We start from the raw sequence: 23,139 nt of genomic DNA, 5'->3' as shown, positions 1-23,139 counted from the left end.
TTATTTTTTCAATTTTATTTATTTTCCCTTTTGTTGCCATTGTTGTCTTTTTATTGTTGTTGTAGTTATTATTGTTGTTGTTGTTGATGTGGTTGTTATTGGATAGGACAGAGAGAAATGGAGAGAGGAGGGGAAGACAGAGGGGGGAGAGAAAGATAGACACCTGCAGACCTGCTTCACCGCCTGTGAAGCGACTCCCCTGCATGTGGGGAGCCAGGGGCTGGAACCCGGATCCTTACGCCGGTCCTTGCGCTTTGCGCCACCTGCGCTTAACCCACTGCGCTACCGCCCGACTCCTCGCTTTGCAGATGTTTAATTTTCTGAAGAATGCAGAACTTTGATGAGCCAGTGTTCCGAGGCCACGCTGACCCCCTAGCTGGGGACAGTGGCTGCTGGGGCCCTGAACCCACCTGTAGCATGCAATCCCCCAGGAACTGGGGTCTCCTCCTGCCGTGTAGGGAGCTCCCAGGGACAGAAGCACCCCGGTATCTCAGGAGGGTCCCCCTCCACCGGGCAGCTACCTGAGGCTGAGCTCGGCGCCAGGCCCTGCCCACCTGCGCCAGGTGCACGCGGTTTCCGGATGTCTCGGCACACCTGGGCGGGCTACTAACATCTCTGCGCCGGCGCGCCCCCTGGCGTCCACAGGGCGCAACGCATCTGCTGCGGGGGCGCGGGCTGCGCGCGCATGGGGGCGTGTCCTCGCGGGGCGGGACGCACCACTAGTGGGCGGGGCTTCATGGTTAGCGGAGTGTGGGGGCGGGGCATGACCGCAGCGGACCGCAAAGGAGGCGGGGCTTGCATATTTAAGAGGGCGCCTATGTAAGTCGTGCGCTGGGCGGAGCGTACAGAAAAGCGGCGGTGGGCGTGAGAGCTGGAGCTCGGGCTCTGCTGCTGGGCGCGGTGAGCAGCACTGCTGGCAGGTCCTAGTGGGCTGTGGGCGCGGGACGAGGCCGGGTGCGGGGCACCTGCAGGGAACTTCTCCCTGGCTTGTGCACCCAAGGGTGCGTGTGCTGGGGCGGGGCCTGGGGCGCCCCATTAGGGACAGGGGGCTGGGGTGTCCTGGAGGAATTGAGAGACACCTCCCACCCCAGGGACACGGGGCTCAGGACATTCTGGGGGAGCCCCTTTCTACCACCCCCGGGACGCAGGACTTGGTGGGAGGGGACCTGGTGACCCCAGAGTTGGGGACCTCCTTCCGGGGCACAGGCGGGGGTCTCCTAGGGGACCTCCCCCATATATACAGGGTTGGGGTGTCCGAGGTTTGGGGTCACTCTGAGGTGCTTATGGGGCGGTCGCCGGCCACTCTGCTCTGAGCACCCTCCCCCAGCTTCCCCCTCGGGGCCCAGGCTCCCCCCACCCAGTGTCCAGCAGGGGGGCACCCAAGGGTGGTGTGCACCCTAGTGGGCAGCTGTTTCTCTGTGGGAGGAGGAGGGCCCTCTGCATGTGGGGATCTGGGCACAGGGGCCCCCTCCCCAGGTCAGGGCACAGCCCCCTACATGGTCCTCCCCACGGAGAGGTGCTTTCCAGCCTCGGCCAGGTGAGCAGAGCTGGCCTCCGGACAGGAAGGGGCTGGGGGCGCCCAGGAGGGAGGCCGGTCCCGAAGGGTGCTGGGTCCCAGTCACCTAGCGTCTCTGCTCTCTCCCTGCTCCAGCCTCCCCGAGTCGATGGTGCAGCTCTCTCCCTCTCCTCTGAGTTCACAGGGGGGCTGGGAGGGGAGCATGAAGCCAGCCAAGCCCCCCGGGAACCGGCGGGCACTCAGCCCCCCGCATCCTCCTCTCCCCTCCTCGGCCTCGCTCTCCCACACCTATGAGACCTACGTTGACAACGGACTCATATGCCTTAAACACAAGATCAGGAACATCGAGAAGAAGAAGGTAACTTCTCCCTCCTTCCCTCCTGGCTGCCACCTGCTCTATTAGCAGAGCTGGGTAGCACTCGCCTCAGTGCTCCGTGCCACCCTGGCATTGCCAGAGAGGCTCCTGCCCGCCGAGGGTGGCTGAGGGTGGCGGGCCGCAGGCAGCGGACCATCCCTGCGACTTTCTGCTGTGAGCAATGGACACGCCAAGGAGCAGGACAGGGATGGCAGAGCTGGGAGGTCTCAGCAGGTGTCTGTCGGCCTGGGAAGGTGCTGGGGCGGGGAGGGGATTAGAGAACAGGTGACTGTCAGGCCGGCCTGCATCTCCCCTGAGCCATCTGTGAGGTGGCTACACCTGCCTGCTCGTGTCCCTGTCACAGTGTCTGTGACCATCAGCACCTCCAGAAGACTCTTAGGCCCAAACTGAAAGCAACTTTAGGAAAGTAAATAATTTTTTTTTCACACCAGAGTTATTGCTGGGGCTCAGTGCTAACATGACGAATCTACCACTCCTGGTGGCCATATTGCCTTTCTAAAATTTTTATTTATTTATTTATTTTTTTATTTGATAGGCCAGAGAGGAATTGAGAGAAGGGAGTTAGGGGTAGAAAAAGAGAGACACCTGCAGCCATACTTCACCACTCATAAAGCTTCTCCCTTGCAGGTGGGGAGCTGGGGGCTTGAACCCAAGCCCTCATGCATAGTAATGTGTACATTTAACCAGGTATGCCACTGCCCAGCCCCCTTAAAATATATTTGTTTGTTTATTTTTGGTTAGAGACAGAGAAATTGAGAGGGAGGGGGAACAGAGAGAGAAATACCTGCAAGTAATACTTCACCACTCATGAAACATCCCCTCCACCCCGGTGGGGAGCAGGGGCTTGAACCCGGGTCCTTGCACACTGCAATGTGTGTGCTCAACCAGGTGCACCACCGCCTAGCCTCAGGAAAGTTTTTTTTTTTTTAACAGTTCGAAGAGATCTGTGAGAGTCTACTTGACTGTATTTTGTGTTGTTGTTGTTGGTATTATCATGGTTTAACCAGAGTGCAGCTCCACTCTTGCATATGTTGCCACCAGAGATTGAACTTGGGACCTTGTCATCTCAGACATGAAAGTCCTTTGCAAAACCATTATGGAGTCCCCTCAATTTTTTTTTGTCATTTAAAATTTTTTATTAGTGCTTTAAAAAGACTGTAAGATAATGGGTACATTGCCATGCAGTTCCCACCATTTGGGGTCATTTTTTAGCTTTTAGGGAGATAGTGAAGGTATGAAGAAGGGGCAGTGAGTTACTTACTAGCAGCTACTCTGTAGCTCCGGCCGAGTGTCTCCTAAGCACAACAGTGAGGCCACCTTGGGATCTCCTGAGAACAGGACAGTCCTGCCTCCTGCTTCACATAGGTGGGTCGGCCTATGTGAGCTCCCTCCCACTCCAGCCCAGCTTCTGCTCCCTTGAGTGCTGGCCCTCCAGCCTTGGGGAAGGCCAAGAGGAACGGATACCCTGTGGGCCGTGTGTTTATCAGGGAGAACATTTAATATGGACTGTAGTGGGGGCTGGGTGGTGGTGCACCTGGTTAAGCACACATAGTACTAAGCACAAGGATCTGTGCAAGGATCCCGATTCAAGCCTCTGTAGGGGAGATGATTCACAAGTGGTGAAGCAGGTCTGCAGGTGTTTTTCTCTCTCCCTCTTGATTCCCCCCCAACTTCTTTTTGCCTTATCCAATAAAATGGGAAAAATGGCCTCCAGGAGCAGTGGATTCCTAGTGCTGGCACTAAGCTCCAGTGATAACACTGGAGGAAGGGAGGGAAGAAGGGAGGGAGGGAGGGAGAGAGAGAGGAAGTGGCTTCATGTGGAGGCTGCAGCCAGGCTAGGGCATCAGTCTCTGGCACCTTGGCTTGTCCCTTGGGGAGCTTCTTCTCTGGACACGCCATGAAAGCTGAGCATGTGCAAGGTCTTCCCCTGTTGTTTTCAGCCTCCTCACTGGGATCCATGGTCAGTGCTTTTTAGGGGTGACTTGTGTGCTGTGGGGTGTTACGCAGCATGCTTCCCCCCTCCTGCCACCGAAGATTCCTTTGGTCACATTCTTCACCCCCAAATTCTGATGGCTCAGAGTAGCTCCAGGCTTTGCCTGGTGGCTCCAGGGCACAAAACTGCCCCTGGTGGACTTTGCTAGGTCAGGGGCCTCTGCCTGACAGTGCACCTGTGTGCTGAGCAGTCTGATTGTCAAGAGAGGCTCCTGACAGATGGGAGACAGCTCATCTGGGAGAGCAGAGCATCCACTTTACCATGTGCTCTGAGTTCCCAGAAACACATGCCAAGGGGAGGCTTCATGAATGGCAGAGTAGTGCTGCAGTGTCTCTCCTCCTCTCTCTTTTAAAAAAATATTTTATTTATTGGGAGTCGGGCAGTAGCACAGCTGGTTAAGCTCACATGGCGCAAAGCACAAGGACCGGCGTAAGGATCCCAGTTCGAGCCCCCGGCTCCCCACCTGCAGGGGAGTCGCTTCACAGGGGGTGAAGCAGGTCTGCAGGTGTCTATTTTTCTCTCCCCCTCTCTGTCCTCCCCTCCTCTCTCCATTTCTCTTTGTTCTATCCAACAACAACCACAACTATAACAACAATAATAACTACAACAATAAAACAAGGGCAAAAAAAGATAATAAATAAATAAATATTAAAAATATTTTAAAAGATTATAAAAATATTTTATTTATTAATGAGAAAGAGAAATAACCAGACATCACTCTGGTACATGTGCCCCTGGAGACTGAACTCAGGACCTCATGCTTGAGAGTCCAGTGCTTTATCCACTGCGCCACCTCCCAGACCACCACCTCTCTCTTTTTTGTTTAAGTTTAAAAAAAGAAATTTCAATTGGGCCAGGTAGTGGTGCACTGGGTAAGTTGCTCACATTACATACAGTTCACAGGAATTGGGTTCAAGCTCCTTGTTCCCACCTGCAGGGGGAAAGTTTCACGAGTGGTGAAGCAGGGCTGCAGGTGTCGTCTCTTTGTGTCTCTCCATCTCACCCGCCCCGCTCAATTTCTCTTTGTCTCTATCCAATAATAAATAAGTAAAAATTAAAAGAAAATTTCCATCAGGGTTATTGCTGGGGCTTGGTGCCGGCACTACAAATCTATGGCTCCCGGCTGCCATTTGTTCCCTTTTTCTTCCCTCCCCTTTCTATTATACTTGATTGGACAGAGATAAATTGAGAAGGGGGGTTATATATATAGAGAAATATAAAGATAGACACCTGCAGATCTGCTTCACCGCTTGTGAAGCAACCGCCCTGCAGGTGAGTAGTGGGGGCTTGAACCCGGATCCTTGGGCATAGTACTATGTGCACTTAACCGGGTGTGCTACCACTTGCATCCCCCTTTTAATATGACTTGTGTACTTTAATGAGAAATATATATATATATATATATATATATGTGTATATATATATATATATGAGAGAGAGAGAGAGATGGGGTGGGGGGGTAGAGAAAGAGACCAAGACCAGAAGACCAAGACCAGAACCCTGCTGAGCTCTGGCTGATAGTGGTACTGGGGATTGAACCTGGGACCTCAGAGCCTCAGACAGGAAAGTCTTTCTGCAGAACCATTATGTCATCTCTCTAGCCCTATTCTTTATGTTTTAAATATATTTTACTCATTTTTAATGAAGAGATACAGTGAGAAAGATACAAAGAGAGACCAGAACCCTGCTGAACTCTGACTGCTGGTGGTGTTGGGGACTGAACCTGGGGCCTTGGAGCCTAAGGCAGGAAAGTCTTTTGAAGAACCACTGTGCCGTCTCCCCAGCCCTCTCTCTGCCTCTCAAGTATGCGGGGCGCAGGGTTAAAGGAGCGAGTGGAGGCCGGTAAGCAGGCAGGGCTTGTTCCCACTGAACGGCCCCAGCTGCCGATGGAGGCACAGGCTTGGTGGTTCCCCTGCAGTGGCCTCTGGCCAAGAGCTGCCTGGATTTGGACACTGTTTCTGCAGATACCTCCCTCAGCAAGTTTGCATTCACCAGAAAGTCCATGTTGAGTTGATGTGCTCCAGTGCTTTCTGTTCTGCCGTAGTAGATCTGAGTTTCTCTCTTGTAGCTCAAACTGGAAGATTACAAGGATCGTCTGAAAAATGGAGAGCAGCTGAATCCTGACCAGCTGGTAAGTGGTTAATAAACCTTCACTCAGCCTTGCTTGCTTGTTTGTTTTTTTAACCATTCTTTTAAAAATATTTAATGAATTTATTTCTTTTTTTAAACATCTTTTCAAAATACTTAATTTTTTGTTTTTTAAATAGAGACTGATGGAAATTGAGAGGGAATGAGTAGAGAAAGAGAGAGGAAGAGAGACACCTGCAGGCCTGCTTCACTACTTGTGAATATTCCCCCAGCAGGTGGAGACCACCAGGGGTTTGAACCCAGGTCTTTAATGTATGTGTGCCACACTAGGTGTGCCACTGCCCGGCCCCAGATTATTTCTTGGGTGGAGACAGAGTGAGAGAGAGACAGTCGGCAGCACTGCTTCACAGCTCCTGAAGTTTTCCCCCTGCAGGTGGGGACTGGGGGTGTGAACACACATCCTTGCACATTGGTAATATATGCTCTTAACTGTCCAGCCCCAGCCTTTCTGCTTTCTTTAAGAAAATTGTGTGTGGTCCAGGAAGTGATGCAGTGGATAAAGCACTGGACTCTTAAACTTGAGGTCCTGAGTTCAATCCCTGGCAGCACATGTACTAGAGTGATGTCTGGTTCTCTCTCTCCCCTTCTAGATTTTTCATTAATAAATAAGTAAACGATAAAACGAGAAGAAAATTCTGTCTAGGACTGGCAAAGCAGTTTACTTGGACAGTGCTTCTGTTTTCCATGCACAGGACCCAGGTTTCCCCCTGCAGGTGGGGGGTGGGGCCTTGAACCTGTGTCCTTGTGCATTAGAACATGTGCATTCAACCTGGTGCTCCACCCAGCCGCCGCCCTTTTTTTCTTTTTTACTGGAGTCCTGCTCAGCTCTGGCTGATGGTTGTGTGAGTGATTGAACTTTGGACATTGGAGCCTCGGGCAGGAGAGTCTCTCTATATAACCATTATGCTGTCTCTCCCCACCCTCGCCATGTGTGTCGAATAGTACCTCAGTATAATTGTTTTATAGAAGTGACTTGCCAGACTCACAAGTGTGAGGTTCCAGGCTTTATCCCTGACATTGCATATACCAGTGTGATGCTCTGCTGTTCTCATCTTTGGGGAAAAATATAAAAGTGAATAATCAAAAAAGGAAATGAAAGAGCTGGCAGCATCTAGTGCTGATCAGGCACATGCAGTTGGAGTAGCCAACTGCAGCATTGACTCACTCCTGCAGTCTAGCCATCTGACTTCTCACTGAACGTCCCACTGGATGTCCCACTGGATGGCAGAGAACCCACTGGGGGCTTGAAAAGGTTGTCTTTCTGAGCCTTCCTTTGTGGATTTTTTTTTCTTTCATTTTCCTCTTCTACCTCTATCTTTTTGCTTTCCTTTGGTTTTTTTGCTTCATTTTGTTGCTCTATTGTGCCTTTAGACTTCCTTCCTTCCTCCTTTCCTTCCTTCCTTCCTTCCTTCTTTCCTCCCTCCCTCCTTCCTTCCTTCCTCCCTTCCCCACAGGCCCATAGGAATTTAAGGTTACACGTTTTCCTTCAAGCACTACTTTAACTGTACACTGTAGATTTGTTACCTTGCTTTCTATATTAGTGACTAGAATTTTTGTAACCACAGTTTATAGTCTTTAACCCAACAGACACTTGTAATATGGTAAATAAAACTTTTTGGGGGAAGGACTGGGAGATAGCATAGTATATATATAAAACGACTTTCATGCCTTAAGCGCTTGGGTACCAGGTTCAATCCCTAGCACCACCTAAATCAGGGAAACTGTGCTCTGATTTAAAAAAGAAAAGAAAAAAGCTTTCTGTGGTGCTCATGAGTACTATTAGTAACAACAGCTCTCCCGTTAAAAACTCTGAAATGTCACCAAGTTGTCAACTTCAGCCTAGACCTTCCACTTTAACATAGTATAGAGCAGTGTTCTGATAGAGTTCCTTCTTACATTCTTTTTTTTTTTTAATTATCTTTATTTATTGGATAGAAACAGCCAGAAATTGAGCAGGAAGGGGGTAATAGAGAGAGAGACAGACACCTGCAGCACTGATTCACTACTCGCAAAGCTTTCCCCCTGCAGGTGGGGGTCGGGGGCTCGAACCTAGGTCCTTGCACATTGTAACACGTGTGCTCAACCAGGTGCACCATCATTCGGCCCCCTTACTTTATTTTTTATTATGAATGAGAGAAATAGGACGAGGGGGAGAGAAAGCCACCTGCAGCCTGCACCGCTGGTGAAGCCTCTCCCCTGCAGGTGGTGATGGGATCAAGCTAGGCAACATGTGTACTTAACCAGTTGCACCACTGCCTGGTCCTGGAATTGGTTCCTTCCTTCCTTCCTAGATAGAGGGTAAGAAGCAGAGAGAAAAAGAAAGGAGAGTGACACCACAGCACTTTTCCTCTATTCCCCGCACCCCCTTTGTGGTGCTTCCATGTGGTGGCCAGGGGCTCAAATCCAGCTCCTTGTGTCTGGCAGTGTGTGAGCTGCCTTCTGCCTCTTTAAGGAAGTGTGTGAAGACTTCCACCTCTAACGATCTCTATTTGAAATGGCAAACATAGGTTCATCTAAGGGCCCGAGGGCCAGAAGATAGCTCAGCAGGTCAGGCTTGTGCTTTGCCATGTGTGCAGCCTGGGTTCCAGCCACAGCACTGCCCTGGGGAAGCACCGTGGTGGGGGGTGGGGGGCTAACAGCGCTGAGGTGGTAATGCAGGTGTGTGGAACTCCCAGACCAATGTTGGCTTCAATGAATCCAGCCACTTGGTGTCAGAGCCTCTTCAGAGATATTGGTTAATAGTTTGCCACAAGATTGTAGATCACAGTGTAGGGGCCAGGCAGTGTGGTGCACCTGGTTGAGTGCACATGTTACAGTGCACAATGACCCAGGTTCTAGCCTCTGGTTCCCACCTGTAGGCAGAATACTTTGCAAGTGATGAAGCAGTGCTGCAGGTGTCTGTCTCTTTCTCTATTTCCCCCCTTTGCTTTTAATTTCTGTCTCTATCCAATAAAGGTAATAAAAATTAAAAAGAAAAAGATTACAGTGCATAGTTCCACACCTCACCCACCACCAGAGTTCTGTGTCCCCTCCCTCCCATCTCCCAAAGATCCCCACCAGAGTTCGCATAAGGCTTACAGTTTGCTTGCTTCTGTTTTTGATTTTTCCTTTTTTTTTTTTTTTTTTGGCAAGTTCACGTAAATCAGCTCTTTAGACTCCAAATCTGAGTGAAACCCTCCAGTAGTTGTCTTTCGCCTCTTTATTTCACTAAGCATCACCATCTCCAGTTCTAAGCATTTTGTCCCAAAGGACACAATATCATCTGTTTTGATCACAGAGTAGTATTCCATGGAATATATTCCATCCTTCTTTACCCAGTCATCTGATGATGGGCATTTACACTACTTCCTCTCTGACTACTGTGAATAATGCAGCTATGAACACGGATGCATGTGTCCTGCTAATTAGCGTTTGAGCGTCCACTAGATAAATGCCTAAGAGTGGGATTGCTGGGTCATAAGGTAGTTTCATTTTTATTTGTTTAAGGCCTCTTCACACAGGCTTCCACAGGGGCTGCCCCAGTCTGCATTCCCACCAGCAGTGGAGCAGAGTTCCCTTTTCTCCACAACCAGGGCAGATTCCTGATGAACTTCTCTATCCCTACCCCCCAGTCCTGTCTCTGCCCATTGCCCTTCCCTTCAGATGGACCTCAGGATGGAGTTCCATTAGAGAGTTGGAGATTCTTGTCAGAGCAGTCCTGGAGGTGCACAAGGGTGAGAGTACTGGGCGTAAATGTGTTGTCCTTGGTTCCATTTCTGGCCCTGCATGCATTCACAGTGATGCTCTGCTTCTCTCTTGTTAATAAATCTGTAAAAAAAAAAAAATCAGTGCAAGGGACTGGGAGATAGCTCACCCAGTAGAGCGCACACTTCACCATGCTTGAGAAGATCAAGCCCTCGGTTGCCATGTGGGAGCACCTGCATGGGATAAGCTTCCCAGATGTTGGAAAAGTGCTGTGGTGTTTCTCCTTTTCCTTGTCTCTGCCTCTCACCCTCTGCCTAAATGAAAACGCACAAGAGTTCCTGGTTGAGTCTTGTGGGTGTGGGTGTGGAGCCCCCACAGTAAACCTGGTGGCAAAATAAGTGGTGAACTATACACTATACACTGTGACCTTACATTATTGATCACAAATAAAACATAAAAAGAAAAAAAAAAAAACAGAGAAGGAAAAAAAAAAAAGAAAAGAAAAAATGACCATCTGGAGCAGTTGACTTGTAGTGCAGGTACTGAGCCTCAGTGATAACCCTGGAGACAATAAATAAGTAAAATAAAATAAAACCACCAGTCTCTCTCTGAGTTTATGTATGGGACTCAGAGAATCAGGGTTCACATTTCTGGTAAAAATTGGATTTCTTTTATTTTTTTATTTTTTAAATTTTTAAATTTTTTATTTATAAGAAGGAAACATTGACAAAACCATAGGATAAGAGAGGTACAGCTTTGCACACTTCCCACCACCAGATCTCCGTATCCCATCCCCTACACTGATAGCTTTCCTATTCTTTAACCTTCTGGGAGTATGGACTCAAGATCATTGTGGGATGCAGAAGGTGGAAGGTCTGGCTTCTGTAATTGCTTCCCCGCTGAACATGGGTGTTGACAGGTCGATCCATACTCCCAGCCTGTCTCTCTCTTTCCCTAGTGGGGAAGGGCTCTAGAGAAAATTGGATTTCTAGGGAGTTGGGCGGTAGCACAGTGGGTTAAGTGCACATGGTGCAGAGCACAAGGACCGAAGTAAGGATCCTGGTTCGAGCCCCCGGCTCCCCACCTGCAGGAGGTCGCTTTGCAAGCAGTGAAGCAGGTCTGCAGGTGTCTATCTTTCTCTCTCCCTCTCTGTCTTCCCCTCCTCTTACCATTTCTCCCTGTCCTATCCAACAATGACAACAATAACAACTACAACAAGCACAACAACAAGGGCAACAAAATGGGAAAAATAGCCTCCAGGAGCAGCGGATTCATAGTGCAGGCACTGAGCCCAAGCAATAACCCTGGAGGCAAAAAAAATTTTGAATTTCTACATTTAACTTCATGTAATATATGAAATACCTTTTCTCGGTCTAGGGAGGCAGCATAATGGTTCTGCAAAAGACTTTCCTGCCTGAGGCTCTGAGGTTTCAGGTTTAGTCCCCAGTACCACCATCAACCAGAGCTGAACAGGGCTCTGGGCTTTCTCTCCCTCATTAAAAAAAATTATAGGGGGTTGGGCGGTGGCGCAGTGGGTTAAGCTCATGTGGCGCAAAGTGCAGGGACCGGCGTAAGGATCCCGGTTCGAGCCCCCGGCTCCCCACGTGCAGGGGAGTTGCTTCACAGGGGGTGAAGCAGGTCTGCAGGTGTCTATCTTTCTCTCCCCTTCTCTGTCTTCCCCTCCTCTCTCCATTTCTCTCTGTCCTATCCAACAAAGAATTACGTCAACAAGGGCAATAATAATAACCACAACGAAGCTACAACAAGGGCAACAAAAGGGGGAAAAAATGGCCTCCAGGAGCGGTGGATTCATGGTGCAGGCACCAAGCCCAGCAATAACCCTGGAGGAGGAAGAAAAGAAAAAAAATTATAAAATATATATTTTTTAAATTTATCTTATTAGCGATATAATAATGATCAACAAGATTGTAGGATAAGAGGTATAATTCCTTACACTTCCTACCACCAAAGTTCTGTATCCCATCCCCTCCATTGGGAGCTTCCCTACTCTTTATCCCTCTGGAAGTATGGACCAATGATCTTTATGGGGTGCAGAAGGTGGGAGGTCTGACTTCTTCAGAGTCTGCTTCTCCAAATAAAGTATTTTTAAAAATACTCTTCTTTCCTACTTTTGTATGTACTATAAGCAGATCATAAAATTGTGGGTCTCTTCTTCTTGTTTTAAAGATTAATGAGAGAAAGAGATATACATCCAGAGCATCACTCTGGCATATGTGAAGAAGGGAGTCAAACTCAGGACCTGATGCTCTTTTTTTTAATTTATTACTATTATTATCTTGCCTCCAGGGTTATTGCTGGGACTCTGGTTCCTGCACTGCGAATCCATTGCTCCTGGAGGCCTTTTTTTTTTTTTTAGTTTAAAAAAAATATTTGTTTTCCCTTTTTTTGTTGCCCTTGTTGTTTTTCATTGTTGTTGTAGTTATTATTATTGTTATTGATGTCATTGTCATTGTTAGATAGGACAGAGAGAAATGGAGAGAAGAGGGGAAGAAAGAGAGGAAGAGAGAAAGATAGACACCTGCAGAATTGCTTCACCGCTTGTGAAGCTACTTCCCTGCAGGTGGGGAGCCAGGGGCTGGAACCGGGATCCTTACATGGTTCTGCACTTTGCTCTACATTCTTGCACTTACCCCACTGTGCTACTGCCTGACTCCCCCATGGAGACCATTGTTTTTCCTTTTCTTGCCCTTGTTGTTTTATCATTGTTGTTGTTATTGCTGTCATTGTTGTTGGATAGGACAGAGAAATCGAGAGAGGAGGGGAAGACAGAGAGGAAAGAAAGACACCTGGAGACCTACTTCACTGCTTGTGAAGCAAGCCCCCTGCAAGTGGGGAACCGGGGGCTAGAACCAGGATCTTTATGCTGGTCCTGTGTTTCACACTATGTGCGCTTAACCTGCTATGCTACCACCTGACCCCCTAGGACCTGATGCTCTTAAGCCCAGCACTCTACCTGTACCACCTCCTGGACTGCCTGCCATTGTTTTTAAGAAATAATTTATTTTGGGAGTCAGGCAGTAGCACAGTGGGTTAAGTGCATGTGGCACAAAGTGCAAGGACCAGTGTAAGGATCCTAGTTCAAGGCCTCCACTCCCCACCTACAGGGAAGTCGCTTAACAGGTGGTGAAGCAGGTCTGCAGGTGTCTATCTTTCTCTCCCCCTCTCTGTCCTCTCCTCCTCTCTCCATTTCTCTCTGTCCTATCCAATAATGACAACATCAATAATAACAATAATAATTACAACAATAAAACAACAAGGGCAACAAAAGTGAATAAATAAATAAATATTAAAAAAAGAAATAATTTATTTTGACCTGCCAGTGCTTACTGAGTTGTCACCTCACAAAATTTGCTGTTTTCTTCTCCTATTTGGTAGGAGGCCGTGGAGAAATATGAAGAAGTGCTCCATAACTTAGAGTTTGCCAAGGAGCTTCAGAAAACCTTTTCTGGACTGAGCCAAGACGTGAGTATGTTTACTGTCTTCCTCTGGAGCCACCTCAGCGAGTGACTTTGCAGGAAATGGCAGTGCCCAGCGACAGTGTCTGGTGAACAGCCACCTGACGCCTGCTGACGTTGTGTTAGGTGCAGGGGGCTGAGGACAGCTGGTGGACAACAAGCAAGTTTCCAGATTTCTGAGTGCTTGCCTTTGTATTGGTTATTCAACAGTCCTCATTTCACTGTAGAATTACAGGGAGCATTGACAAGAGGGCTTGACTATATGCACTTACGAGTCTGCCTTCACAGATGTGCTTCTTAGAGAATGCTAGCCTGGGGGCTAGTTGGTGTTGCACCTGGCTAAGCACACAAATTATGATGTGCAAGGACCCAGGTTCAAGTCCCTACTCCCCACCTGTAGGGAGAAAGCTTCACGAGTGGTGAGGGAGGGCTGCAGGTGTCTCTCTGTTTCTCTCCCTCTCTACCTCCCCCTCCCTTCTCAATTTCTTTCTGTCTCTATCTAATAATAAACAAGTAAATGGAGCTGGGTGGTAGCATAGCGGGTTAAGTGCTCATGGTGCAAAGCACAAGGACTGGCGCAAGGATCCCGGTTCAAACCCCCGGCTCCCCATCTGCAGGGGGTCGCTTCACGGGCGGTGAAGCAGGTCTGCAAGTGTCTTATCTTTCGCTCCCCCTCCCTGTCTTCCCTTCCTCTCTCAATTTCTCTCTGTCCTGTCCAACAACAACAACAGCAATGACAATAATAACAATAAGAAAAACAAGGACAACAAAAATGGGGGGAAAATGCCTCCGGGAGCAGTGAATTCATAGTGCAGGCACCAAGCCCCAGTGATAACCCTGGAGGCAAACAAAAAAACAAACAAACAAGACCAAGTAAACATATTTAAAATGAGATTTTAAAGGGGACCAGGTGATGGTGGTACACTGGGTTAAATGCACATAGTACAAAGCACAAGGATCCTGGTTCAAACCCCAGGCTCCCCACCTGCAGGGGGTTCACTTCACAAGTGGTAAAGCAGGTCTGCAGGTGTCTCTCTCCCTCTTTATCTTCCCCTCCTCTCCCCTCTCAATTTCTCTTTATTCTATCCAACAAAAAATGGAAAATATGGCTGCCAGGAGTAGTGGATTTGTAGTGTCATCACTGAGCCCCAGCAATAACCCTAGAGGCACACACACAAAAATATTTTATAACAGAAAATAAATATTATTATCGATAAATTAATTAATAATTATTTAAGAAGAATGCTAGCAAAAAAAGAATGCTAGCATGCAGACTTATGTGTGAGACAGGTTTATAAGTTTAGCATTATTTAACATATTAGGATCAGTAATGGTCAACTTTTACTGATTTTTTTTTTAATTTATTTTCCCTTTTGTTGCCCTTGTTGTTTTTATTGTTGTTGTAGCTATTACTGTTGTCATCGTTGTTAGATAGGACAGAGAGAAATGGAGAGAGGAGGGGAAGACAGAGAGGAGGAGAGGAAGATAGATACCTGCAGATTTGCTCCACCGCCTATGATGCAACCCTCCTGCAGGTGGAGAGCCAGGGGCTTGAACTGGGTTCCTTGCACTTTGTGTCACGCGCACTTAACACGCTGCACTACCGCCCAACTCCCCTTTTACTGAGATTTTGACAGGTGCCACCCACCCAGGAAAATCTTTAGTTCATGCTGAGTAAGGCTTAATCTTGTCTTAGTCTTCACCTTGACGATTCAGATTTGGCTCGCTGACAAATCAGTAGTCAGTAATCAATGAAGTCTTAAACTTTCATCAGTGAGTTACTCACTGTTGTAGAGTCTTATGTTGGGAGACTCTTTCAAGATTATAGGGGCTAGGAGATAGCTCATGGTTTACCATGCGTGAGGCCCTGGGTTCGAGCCCCAGCATGACAATGGGAGCTACAGAGGACACTCCATGGATGATGGAGTGGAACTGTGGTGTATTCTCTCTCTTTCTCTATTATATCTTTCTTTTTTTTTCTTTTCAACTTTACACATAAGCCAGACCTTCCACCTTCTGCACCCCATAATGGTCCTGGGTCCATGCTCCCAGAGGGATAAAGAATAGGAAAGCAGATTGTCATTTAGTGCTGTGTGTGGTGTGAGTTTGAGTGTGTGTGTGTGTGTGTGTGTGTGTGTGTGTGTGTGTGTGAATGAGAGAGTGATTGACGACCGGGCCCTGCATGGCCTGTGTATGTCTTTGTAATTCATTCATTCTGTGAAAGAGGGTCGACTCAAAAGAGGACAGAGCACGGCTCAGCTCTGGTGTCAGCCGATGCCAGGATTGAACCCTGGGCCTCTGGGGGTCAGTGGGCATGCAGGCTGGCACTCCATAGGCTGACCCTGCCCCTTGGCCTTGGGGCCTGTGCCCACAGCTCCTCAAAGCACAACGGAAGGCCCAGCGCAGGGAGCACTTGCTGAAGCTGGAGGCCGAGAGGAAGAAGCTGTGCACCCTGCTCCAGGTGCAGTACGTGCTGCAGAGCCTGGCCCAGGAGCAGGTGCGGGCCGACCTGCGGGAGGGCCTCCACGGTGCCCTCTGCTTGCCCCTGCAGGAACTGGACTACCTCATTCAGTTTTCCAAACTCACCTGCCTGGAGAGAAACGAGAGTCTCAGGTGAGGCGTGTGTGCGGAGGACCTCCTGGGGGCGCAGAGTCTTGCTTCTTAGCTCTGTGTATCTTTCCAGTGATGGGCAGGATAGATGGTTGCTCGGTGGGATGGTGTGGACCGGGCCAGACGCTGGGCCTGGCAAGGTGGCCTGGAATCATCTCCTTAACTTGCCTCTTCGTCTTCTTTTTTTTTTTTAAATTTTTTATTATCTTTATTTATTGGATAGAGACAGCCAGAAATTGAAAGGGAAGGGAATGATAGGGAGAGAGACAGAGAGACACCTGCAGCACTGCTTCACCACTCGCAAAGCATTCCTCCTGCAGTTGGGGGCCGGGGGCTTGAACCCAGGTCCTTGTGCACTGTAACATGTGCACCCAGCCAGGTGCACCACCACCCAGCCCCTAACTTGCCTCTTCTGTGCACCTTTTCTCCCTGCCTTCCCTCCATTCTTCCTTTTTTATTTCCATTAGGGTTATTGCTGGGGCTCAGTGTCTGCATGACAGATCCACTGCTCCCAGCAGCCATTTTTGTTTCCCTCCCCTCCCCTCCCCTCCCCTCCCTTCCCCTCCCCTCCCCTCCCCTCCCTTCCTTTCTATTTTGTTCTGACGGGACAGAGAGAAATTGAGAGAGGAGACACATGCAGCCCTGCTCCACTACTCATGAAGTGTTTCCCCTCCAGTTGGGAGTGGGGGCTTGAACCTGGGTCCTTATGCACTATAATGTGTGTGCTCAACTGGGTGTACCACTGCCCAGCCCCCTTTTATTCTCTTTTACTGTTTCGTCTTTTTATGCCTGTGAGATTGTACCATTTCCGGCACATTTTTTTTCTTTTTTCTCAGAGGAAAAGAGGGAGCGAGGGAGAGAGACACCACAGCACTGTTCCCTCACATGTGAAGCTTCCCTCGTGCATAGTCCTCCCACGTGGTGGATGGGAACTTGAACCTGGGTCCTCAAGCATAGTAAATGAGCTTTCTCTCTCTACTGACAGAACTATCTCCAAGGCCTTCCTTTTTTTTATTTGTGTTAGAGACAGGGAGAGTGAGAGAGAGACAGGAGAGATGCCACCACATGGTGTCCAAACCCAGACTTGTTGGTGCATGTGCTAAAGTGTGCTGTCTCCTGGCTGAGCTAGGTCCTGGCCCCTTTACACTTACTTTCTAAAAGTCTGATAACTATTTTGACCCTACACAAGTATTTACCATGGATGTATGTGTATTTTTGCTTCTTAACAACCAGAATGGCACCTAGGGCTGTTGGCATGTGAGGCACATGTTCCTTTGCCACTCTCAAGGACCTGGGTTCAAGTATCCGGCCACCACATGGGAGCATCTGTGTGTGGGGAGCCTCACATGTGGTGGGGCAACACCATAGTGTGTTCTCTCTCTCTGGCTGTCCTTTGCTCTGTTGATCTGTTTCTCTATCCTTGTCTGGCTCTCACCTTTTGCCTTAAAAAAGGGAAAAGAGGGAGTGGGTGGTAGCGCAGCGGGTTAAGCACAGGTGGCGCAAAGCGCAAGGAGCGGCGTAAGAATCCTGGTTCTACTCTCCGGCTCCCCACTTGCAGGGGAGTCACTTCACAAGCGGTGAAGCAGGTCTGCAGGTGTCTGTCATTCCCTTCCCCTCTCTGTCTTCCATTCCTCTCTCCATTTCTCTCTGTCCTGCCCAACAACGATATCAACAGCAACAACTACAACAATAAAATAAAACAAAAACAACGAAAGGAATAAATAAATATTAAAATTAAAAAAAAATTTTTTTAAATAAAAAGGGAAAAGAAAATGAGTCTGTTTGGAGTGAAGGAACCACGCCAGCCAGCATGTAGCTCTACAAAAACCCTGGTAGCAAAGAGAAAAGAAGGAAGGAAAGGGAAAAAAAAAATCAGCTTTGTGCACTTGATTTTTTTTTTTTTTTGCTTCCAGGGTTATCCCTGGGGCTTGGTGCCTGCGGCCAATTTTCCTTTTTTGACTGGACAGGACAGAGAGAAATTGTGAAGGAAGGGGGAGAGAGAGGGAGAGAGAAAGACACCTGCAGACCTGCTTCACTGCTTGTAGGGCTCAAACCCGGGCCCTTTTGCATGGTGACATGTGCGCTTAACCAGGTGCACCACTACCTGAGCTCACCCCCAACTTGTCTTTTTTTTTTTTTTTTCTCATCAGATTTCAGTCTTTCTTGTTCCCCAAGTAGCAGCTGACTCACTCTGTCTACCCTGCCCACAGCGGGGTGTGGGGTGTGCCTGTGCCTTTCTACGTGTTTGACACCCGTCCTGGTCTAACGGTGCTGCTCTCCCCCTCAGTGTCGAAGACCAGATGGAACAGTCATCCCTGTACTTCTGGGACCTCCTGGAAGGGAGCGAGAAAGCAGTGGTGGGGACGACATGTGAGTGTCTGCTCTGGACTCGCCAGAAACGCCGGCTGTGTGGAGCTTGCAGCTGGGCTGAGCATGGCTGCTCCCTGCACGTCTGCTCTCCGAGCTGTGCTCATGGAAGTGGAGCCTGGGGGCGGGCAGTGAAGTGGCAGGTCATGGGGGTGGGATCGAGTTGTTCTGTCCTGTACTCCCACCTTGGGCTTCATGGTCTTTGTTCTGCATGGTGGTGCCTGTGCTAACAAAGGTCCTTAACCTACACTTTTTCTTGTATTTGCCTCCAGGGTTATCACTGGGGCTCGGTGCTGGCACTATGAGTCCCCTGCTCCTGTGTCCATTTATTCCATTTTATTGACAGGGCAGAGAGAAATTGAGAGAGGAGGGGGAGACAGAGAGGGGGAGAGAGAGAGACAGACACCTGCAGACCTGCTTCGCCACTTGTGAAATTTACTCTGTGCAGGTGTGGAGTCAGGAACTCTAACCCAGACCCTCGTGCTTAGTACTATGTGCACTCAACCGGTGCACCACCGCCCAGCCCCTTAAGCCCACAATTTTTCTTTTTCTTTTTGATTCATTAGAGGATTGAACCAGAGCACATGCAATACTGGCAATAGAACTCAGGGCCGTGTGCTTGAGAACCCAGCGCCATGCCCATTGTGCCACCTCCTGGGTATCACACACATTGTCAGCATCATGGCTCACCGAGCCTGAGCTGGAACCACAAGTGGTCTGGCTTCACAGTCTGATGAGGCGGTGCTCCCTCTCCTGCTGGAAGCAAGATTCCTTTTCACACCCGAAGCAGAGTCGGGGCACTCCATGATTTCACATTTTAGTTTAGGATAATGAAACTTCACTAGGACTATAAAGCAGTATCTACATATGGTAATTCAATACTGGGAAAAATAAGAGACTTTAGACTTATTTATTTTTTTGACTCCAGGGTTATTGTTGGGGGTTGGTGTCTGCACTACAAATCCACTGCTCCTGAAGGCCATTTTCCCCATTTTTTTCCTTTGTTGTTGTTGTTATTTTTATTGTTGCCATTGCTGTTGTTGTTGCTGGATAGGACAGAGAGAAGTGGATAGAGGAGGGGAAGAGACAGACAGAGATAGACAGACACCTGCAGCCCTGCTCCGTTGCTCATAAAGCTTCCCCCCTACAGGTGGGAGCAGGGGTTTGAACACAGACCCTTGGCACATGGAAACAAATGTGCTGAACCAAGTGTGCCACTGCCTGACCCGTGAAAGAAAATTTTAAGTAATTATAAAAACTGCTATTACAAAAGTGGACCTAGGGGGCCAGGTGGTGGCACACCCGCTTCTTGTGCTTGTGCCATCCTTGTGCTTCATGCCCTATGTACTTAACCTGCTGCACCACTGCCCAACCCTTAGACCTAGTTATTATTTAATTACTGTTACTATCTTTATTTGATAGAGACATCCAGAAATTGAGAGGAGGTGGGGAGATGAAAGGGGAGAGAGACAGGGAGACACTTGGCGGCCCTGCTTCACCATTTGTGAGGCTTCTACCCTGCAGGCGGGGAAAGGGGCCTTGAACCAGGTCCTACCCATTTTGACATATGTGCTCAAGCGGGTGTGCCACCACCTGGCCCCCTAGGTCCACTTTTGTAATAGCAGTTTTTATAATTACTTAGAATTTTCTTTCACGGGTCAGGCAGTGTCACACTTGGTTCAGCACATTTGTTTCCATGTGCCAAGGGTCTGTGTTCAAACCCCTGCTCCCACCTGTAGGGGGGAAGCTTTATGAGCAGTGGAGCAGGGCTGCAGGTGTCTGTCTATCTCGCCTTCTCTCAATTTATCTCTGACCTATCAAATAAAAAAACGACAAGAAAGTAAGCTTGTATTCATTGAGGAGGGTGTTGACTGATTGTGGGTTGTATTATCTTTTTGGGAGATGGGGCAAAAGGCTCTGTCAGCTCATGGAGTCAATCTGCCCTTCTATAACATGGCAGGGTCTTTGATTTTTAAATATCAGAGGACCTGGAATGACTGGGCTAAACTTTAGGATTCTCCTTGTTTGTTTTAGGTTTATTTATTAGAGAGGAGAATATGAGGCCAGGATATCATTCTGGTACCTGTGATGCTGGGGATTGAACTTGGGACCTTATGGCTTTAAATTCAGAGCTTTAGCTACTACACCACCTCTTAGGCTTTGGGATCCTGATCTTTTAAGCTGAAATTGGCTCAGCATGACATAAAGATGTTCACTTTTTCTTGGCTCTGACCCATTCTTTGAATCCAACTAGTATAGACCTTCATAATGACAGAGTCTAACCATGGTGAGAATGTCTTAGAATCTGTCTTCTAAGTGTTTCTACTAATCACTTGAACTGAGTCTTCCTCCCTCTTTCTTAGACAAACACATGAAAGACCTCCTGTCTAAGTTGCTGCACTCGGGCTATTTTGAAACCATCCATATTGCAAAGAATTCCAAGGAGAAAGAAGTGTCCTTGGAGGAAGAGGAGCTCATAAAACCAGAACCGGAAAACCAGTTACTAGAGATTGAGACTGTCCGAGAGTCAGGTTTGTTGCAACTTTTGGAATTCTTTGTAGTGGTTACATTTTTTAAAACTTAACCCAAAATGAGTCAAGTTGTGAATTGCTTACCGTACTTTTTTTTTTATCTCCAGGGTTATTACTGGGGCTCAGTGCCAGCACTACGAATCCATTGCTCCTGGAAGCTATTTTTCCCATTGTTGCCCTTGCTGTCCTTGTTGTTGTTGTTGGATAGGACAGAAGAGAAATTGAGAGGAGGGGAAGGCAGAGAGTGAGAGAAAAAGATAGACACCTGCAGACCTGCTTCACCACTTGTGAAGCAGGTGAGGAGCCGGAGGCTGGAACCAGGATCCTTATGCTGGTCCTTGTGCTTCACTCTACCTGCACTGTCACCTGGCCTTGTACCCCTAGCTTCAACTTCCTTCTTCAGCCACATTTTTTCTTTCTTTTTATTTTTTTACCAGAGCACTTCTCAGCTTTGGTTTATGGTGGTTGGGGGATTGAATCTGGGACTCGGAGCCTCAGGTATGAGAGTCTCTTTGTATAACCATTATGTTGTCTCCCCCTCCCCAGCCACATTTTTTTAAGATGAGAAAGGAGTGGTTTTTTTAAATTTTCATTTATTCAAGTTATTTTTGGATAGAGATATAGAGAAATTGAGAAGAAATAAAGGGGGATATAGAGAGGGAGAGGGCAGGGTAGATAGCATAATGGTCATGCAGAGAGGGAGAGAAACAGAGAGAAGGGGCCAGGTGGTAGAGGACCTGGTTGAACACCTGCTGCAGGTGTCTTTCTGTCTCTCTTCCTCTCCTCTCAATTTCTGACTGTCTCTATCCAATAAATCAGTAAAGATAATAAAAAATTTTAAAAAGAGAGAAACAGAGAGGCCCTTGAAGCCCTGCTCCACCACTTGCAAAGTTTCCCCCCAGCAGGTGGGAAGTGGGGGCTTGAACCCTGGTCCTTGCACATGGCAACATGTGTGCTCAACCAGGTGTGCCAGCTACCCAGCCACCCAGCCTCTCCAGGCACAGCAGCAAGCACTAATGGGAATTTCTCCTGGATGGATGTGCTGGCCACACTGCCCAGATTTTTCTGTGGTTCCCTTGAAACACACGTTCAGGATGAGTCAGTCACACATGTAGCCAGAATTAAATCTGAGCATTTGCTGTGTCTCCATCTCCTTCTCTCCCCAGAGTCCCTGATGGAATTTTCACAGGCAGAGATTCAGCCGCAGGAGGTAAGGAGCTAGTGAGGGGAGCTGGCCTGGGTTTGGGCAGACATGGGGAAGTGCACTGAGGAGCCAGGCTCTGTGGGCACGGTCATTTATTTATTTGGGTGGTCATTGTGGCTTCACTGTTCGGGTCAGCTTTCCCAGGCAGAGAGGGACAGAGATGAGAGAGCTTCCCCTGCTGTGGTAAGGGTTGGGCTTAAACCTGGCCTGTGTGCACTGCAAAGCAGGCACCCTTCCATATGAGTTATCTCACTGGCTCTGTTGAACCACATGCTACAGTGCACAAGGACATGGGTTCAATTCCCTACTCCCCACCGGAAGGGGGGATGCTTCACAAGTAATAAAGCAGTTCTGCAGGTGTCACCCTGTCATTCTCTCTCCCTATCTCCTCCTTTCCTCTCGGTTTCCCTTATTTCTTACCTCCAGGGTTATCGCTGGGGCTTGGTGCCTACACTACGAATCCATTTTTCCTGGCGGCCATATTTTCTATTTTATTAGACAGGACAGAGAGAAATTGAGAGGGGGAGAGAGATATATAGATATATAGATAGAGAGAAACAGAGACACCTAAAGACCTGCTTTGCTGCTTGTGAAGTGTCCCCCCCTGCAGGTGGGGAGTCAGGGGCTTGACCTGGATCCTTGTGTAGGTCCTAGTGTTTAGTACTATGTGCGCTTAGCCAGGTTCACCACTGCCTGGCCCCCAATGATTTCTCTCTATCCCCCTCTCCATATATATCTGAAATAAATAGATAACAGTAAGTTTTTTTTTTTTTTTTTTTTTTACAACCCCCACTATTTCATTCATCATTTTTCATGGACCTGTATTCTCCCCACCCACCCACCCACCCCAGAGTCTTTTACTTTGGTGTAATACTCCAATTCCATTTCAGGTCCGACTTGTGTTTTCTTTTCTAATCTTGTTTTTCAACTTCGGCCTGAGAGTGAGATCATCCCATATTCATCCTTCTGTTTCTGACTTATTTCACTCAACATGATTTTTTCAAGGTCCATCCAAGATCGGCTGAAAACGGTGAAGTCACCATTTTTTACAGCTGAGTAGTATTCCATTGTGTATATATACCACAACTTGCTCAGCCACTCATCTGTTGTTGGACACCTGGGTTGTTTCCAGGTTTTGGCTATTACAAATTGTGCTGCCAAGAACATATGTGTACACAGATCTTTTTGGATGTATGTGTTGGGTTCCTTAGGATATATCCCCAGGAGGGGAATT

General features: G+C 48.2%; 1 protein-coding gene across 17 annotated transcripts in view; it reads left to right on the top strand.

Moving 5' to 3' along the window:
- Positions 1-774: 774 nt before the first annotated feature.
- The window catches only part of CAPRIN2 (caprin family member 2), a 63,633-nt gene continuing 41,268 nt past the window's right edge, over positions 775-23,139 (top strand). For all 17 annotated transcript variants that reach the window (XM_060194606.1, XM_060194610.1, XM_016194573.2 and 14 more), the window contains exons 1-8: positions 775-900; positions 1,652-1,874; positions 5,954-6,016; positions 13,114-13,200; positions 15,568-15,806; positions 18,091-18,173; positions 20,534-20,701; positions 21,868-21,911. In XM_060194606.1, coding sequence (XP_060050589.1) covers positions 1,665-1,874; positions 5,954-6,016; positions 13,114-13,200; positions 15,568-15,806; positions 18,091-18,173; positions 20,534-20,701; positions 21,868-21,911 — 894 coding nt within the window. In that variant the 5' untranslated portion in view covers positions 775-900; positions 1,652-1,664. The remainder of the gene's footprint in view (positions 901-1,651; positions 1,875-5,953; positions 6,017-13,113; positions 13,201-15,567; positions 15,807-18,090; positions 18,174-20,533; positions 20,702-21,867; positions 21,912-23,139) is intronic.

This window comes from Erinaceus europaeus, chromosome 7 (genome assembly GCF_950295315.1).
Source record: "Erinaceus europaeus chromosome 7, mEriEur2.1, whole genome shotgun sequence".
NCBI lineage: Eukaryota > Metazoa > Chordata > Mammalia > Eulipotyphla > Erinaceidae > Erinaceus > Erinaceus europaeus.
Note: the sequence above shows the minus strand (reverse complement) of the source record. Positions and strands in the feature narration are given on the sequence as shown.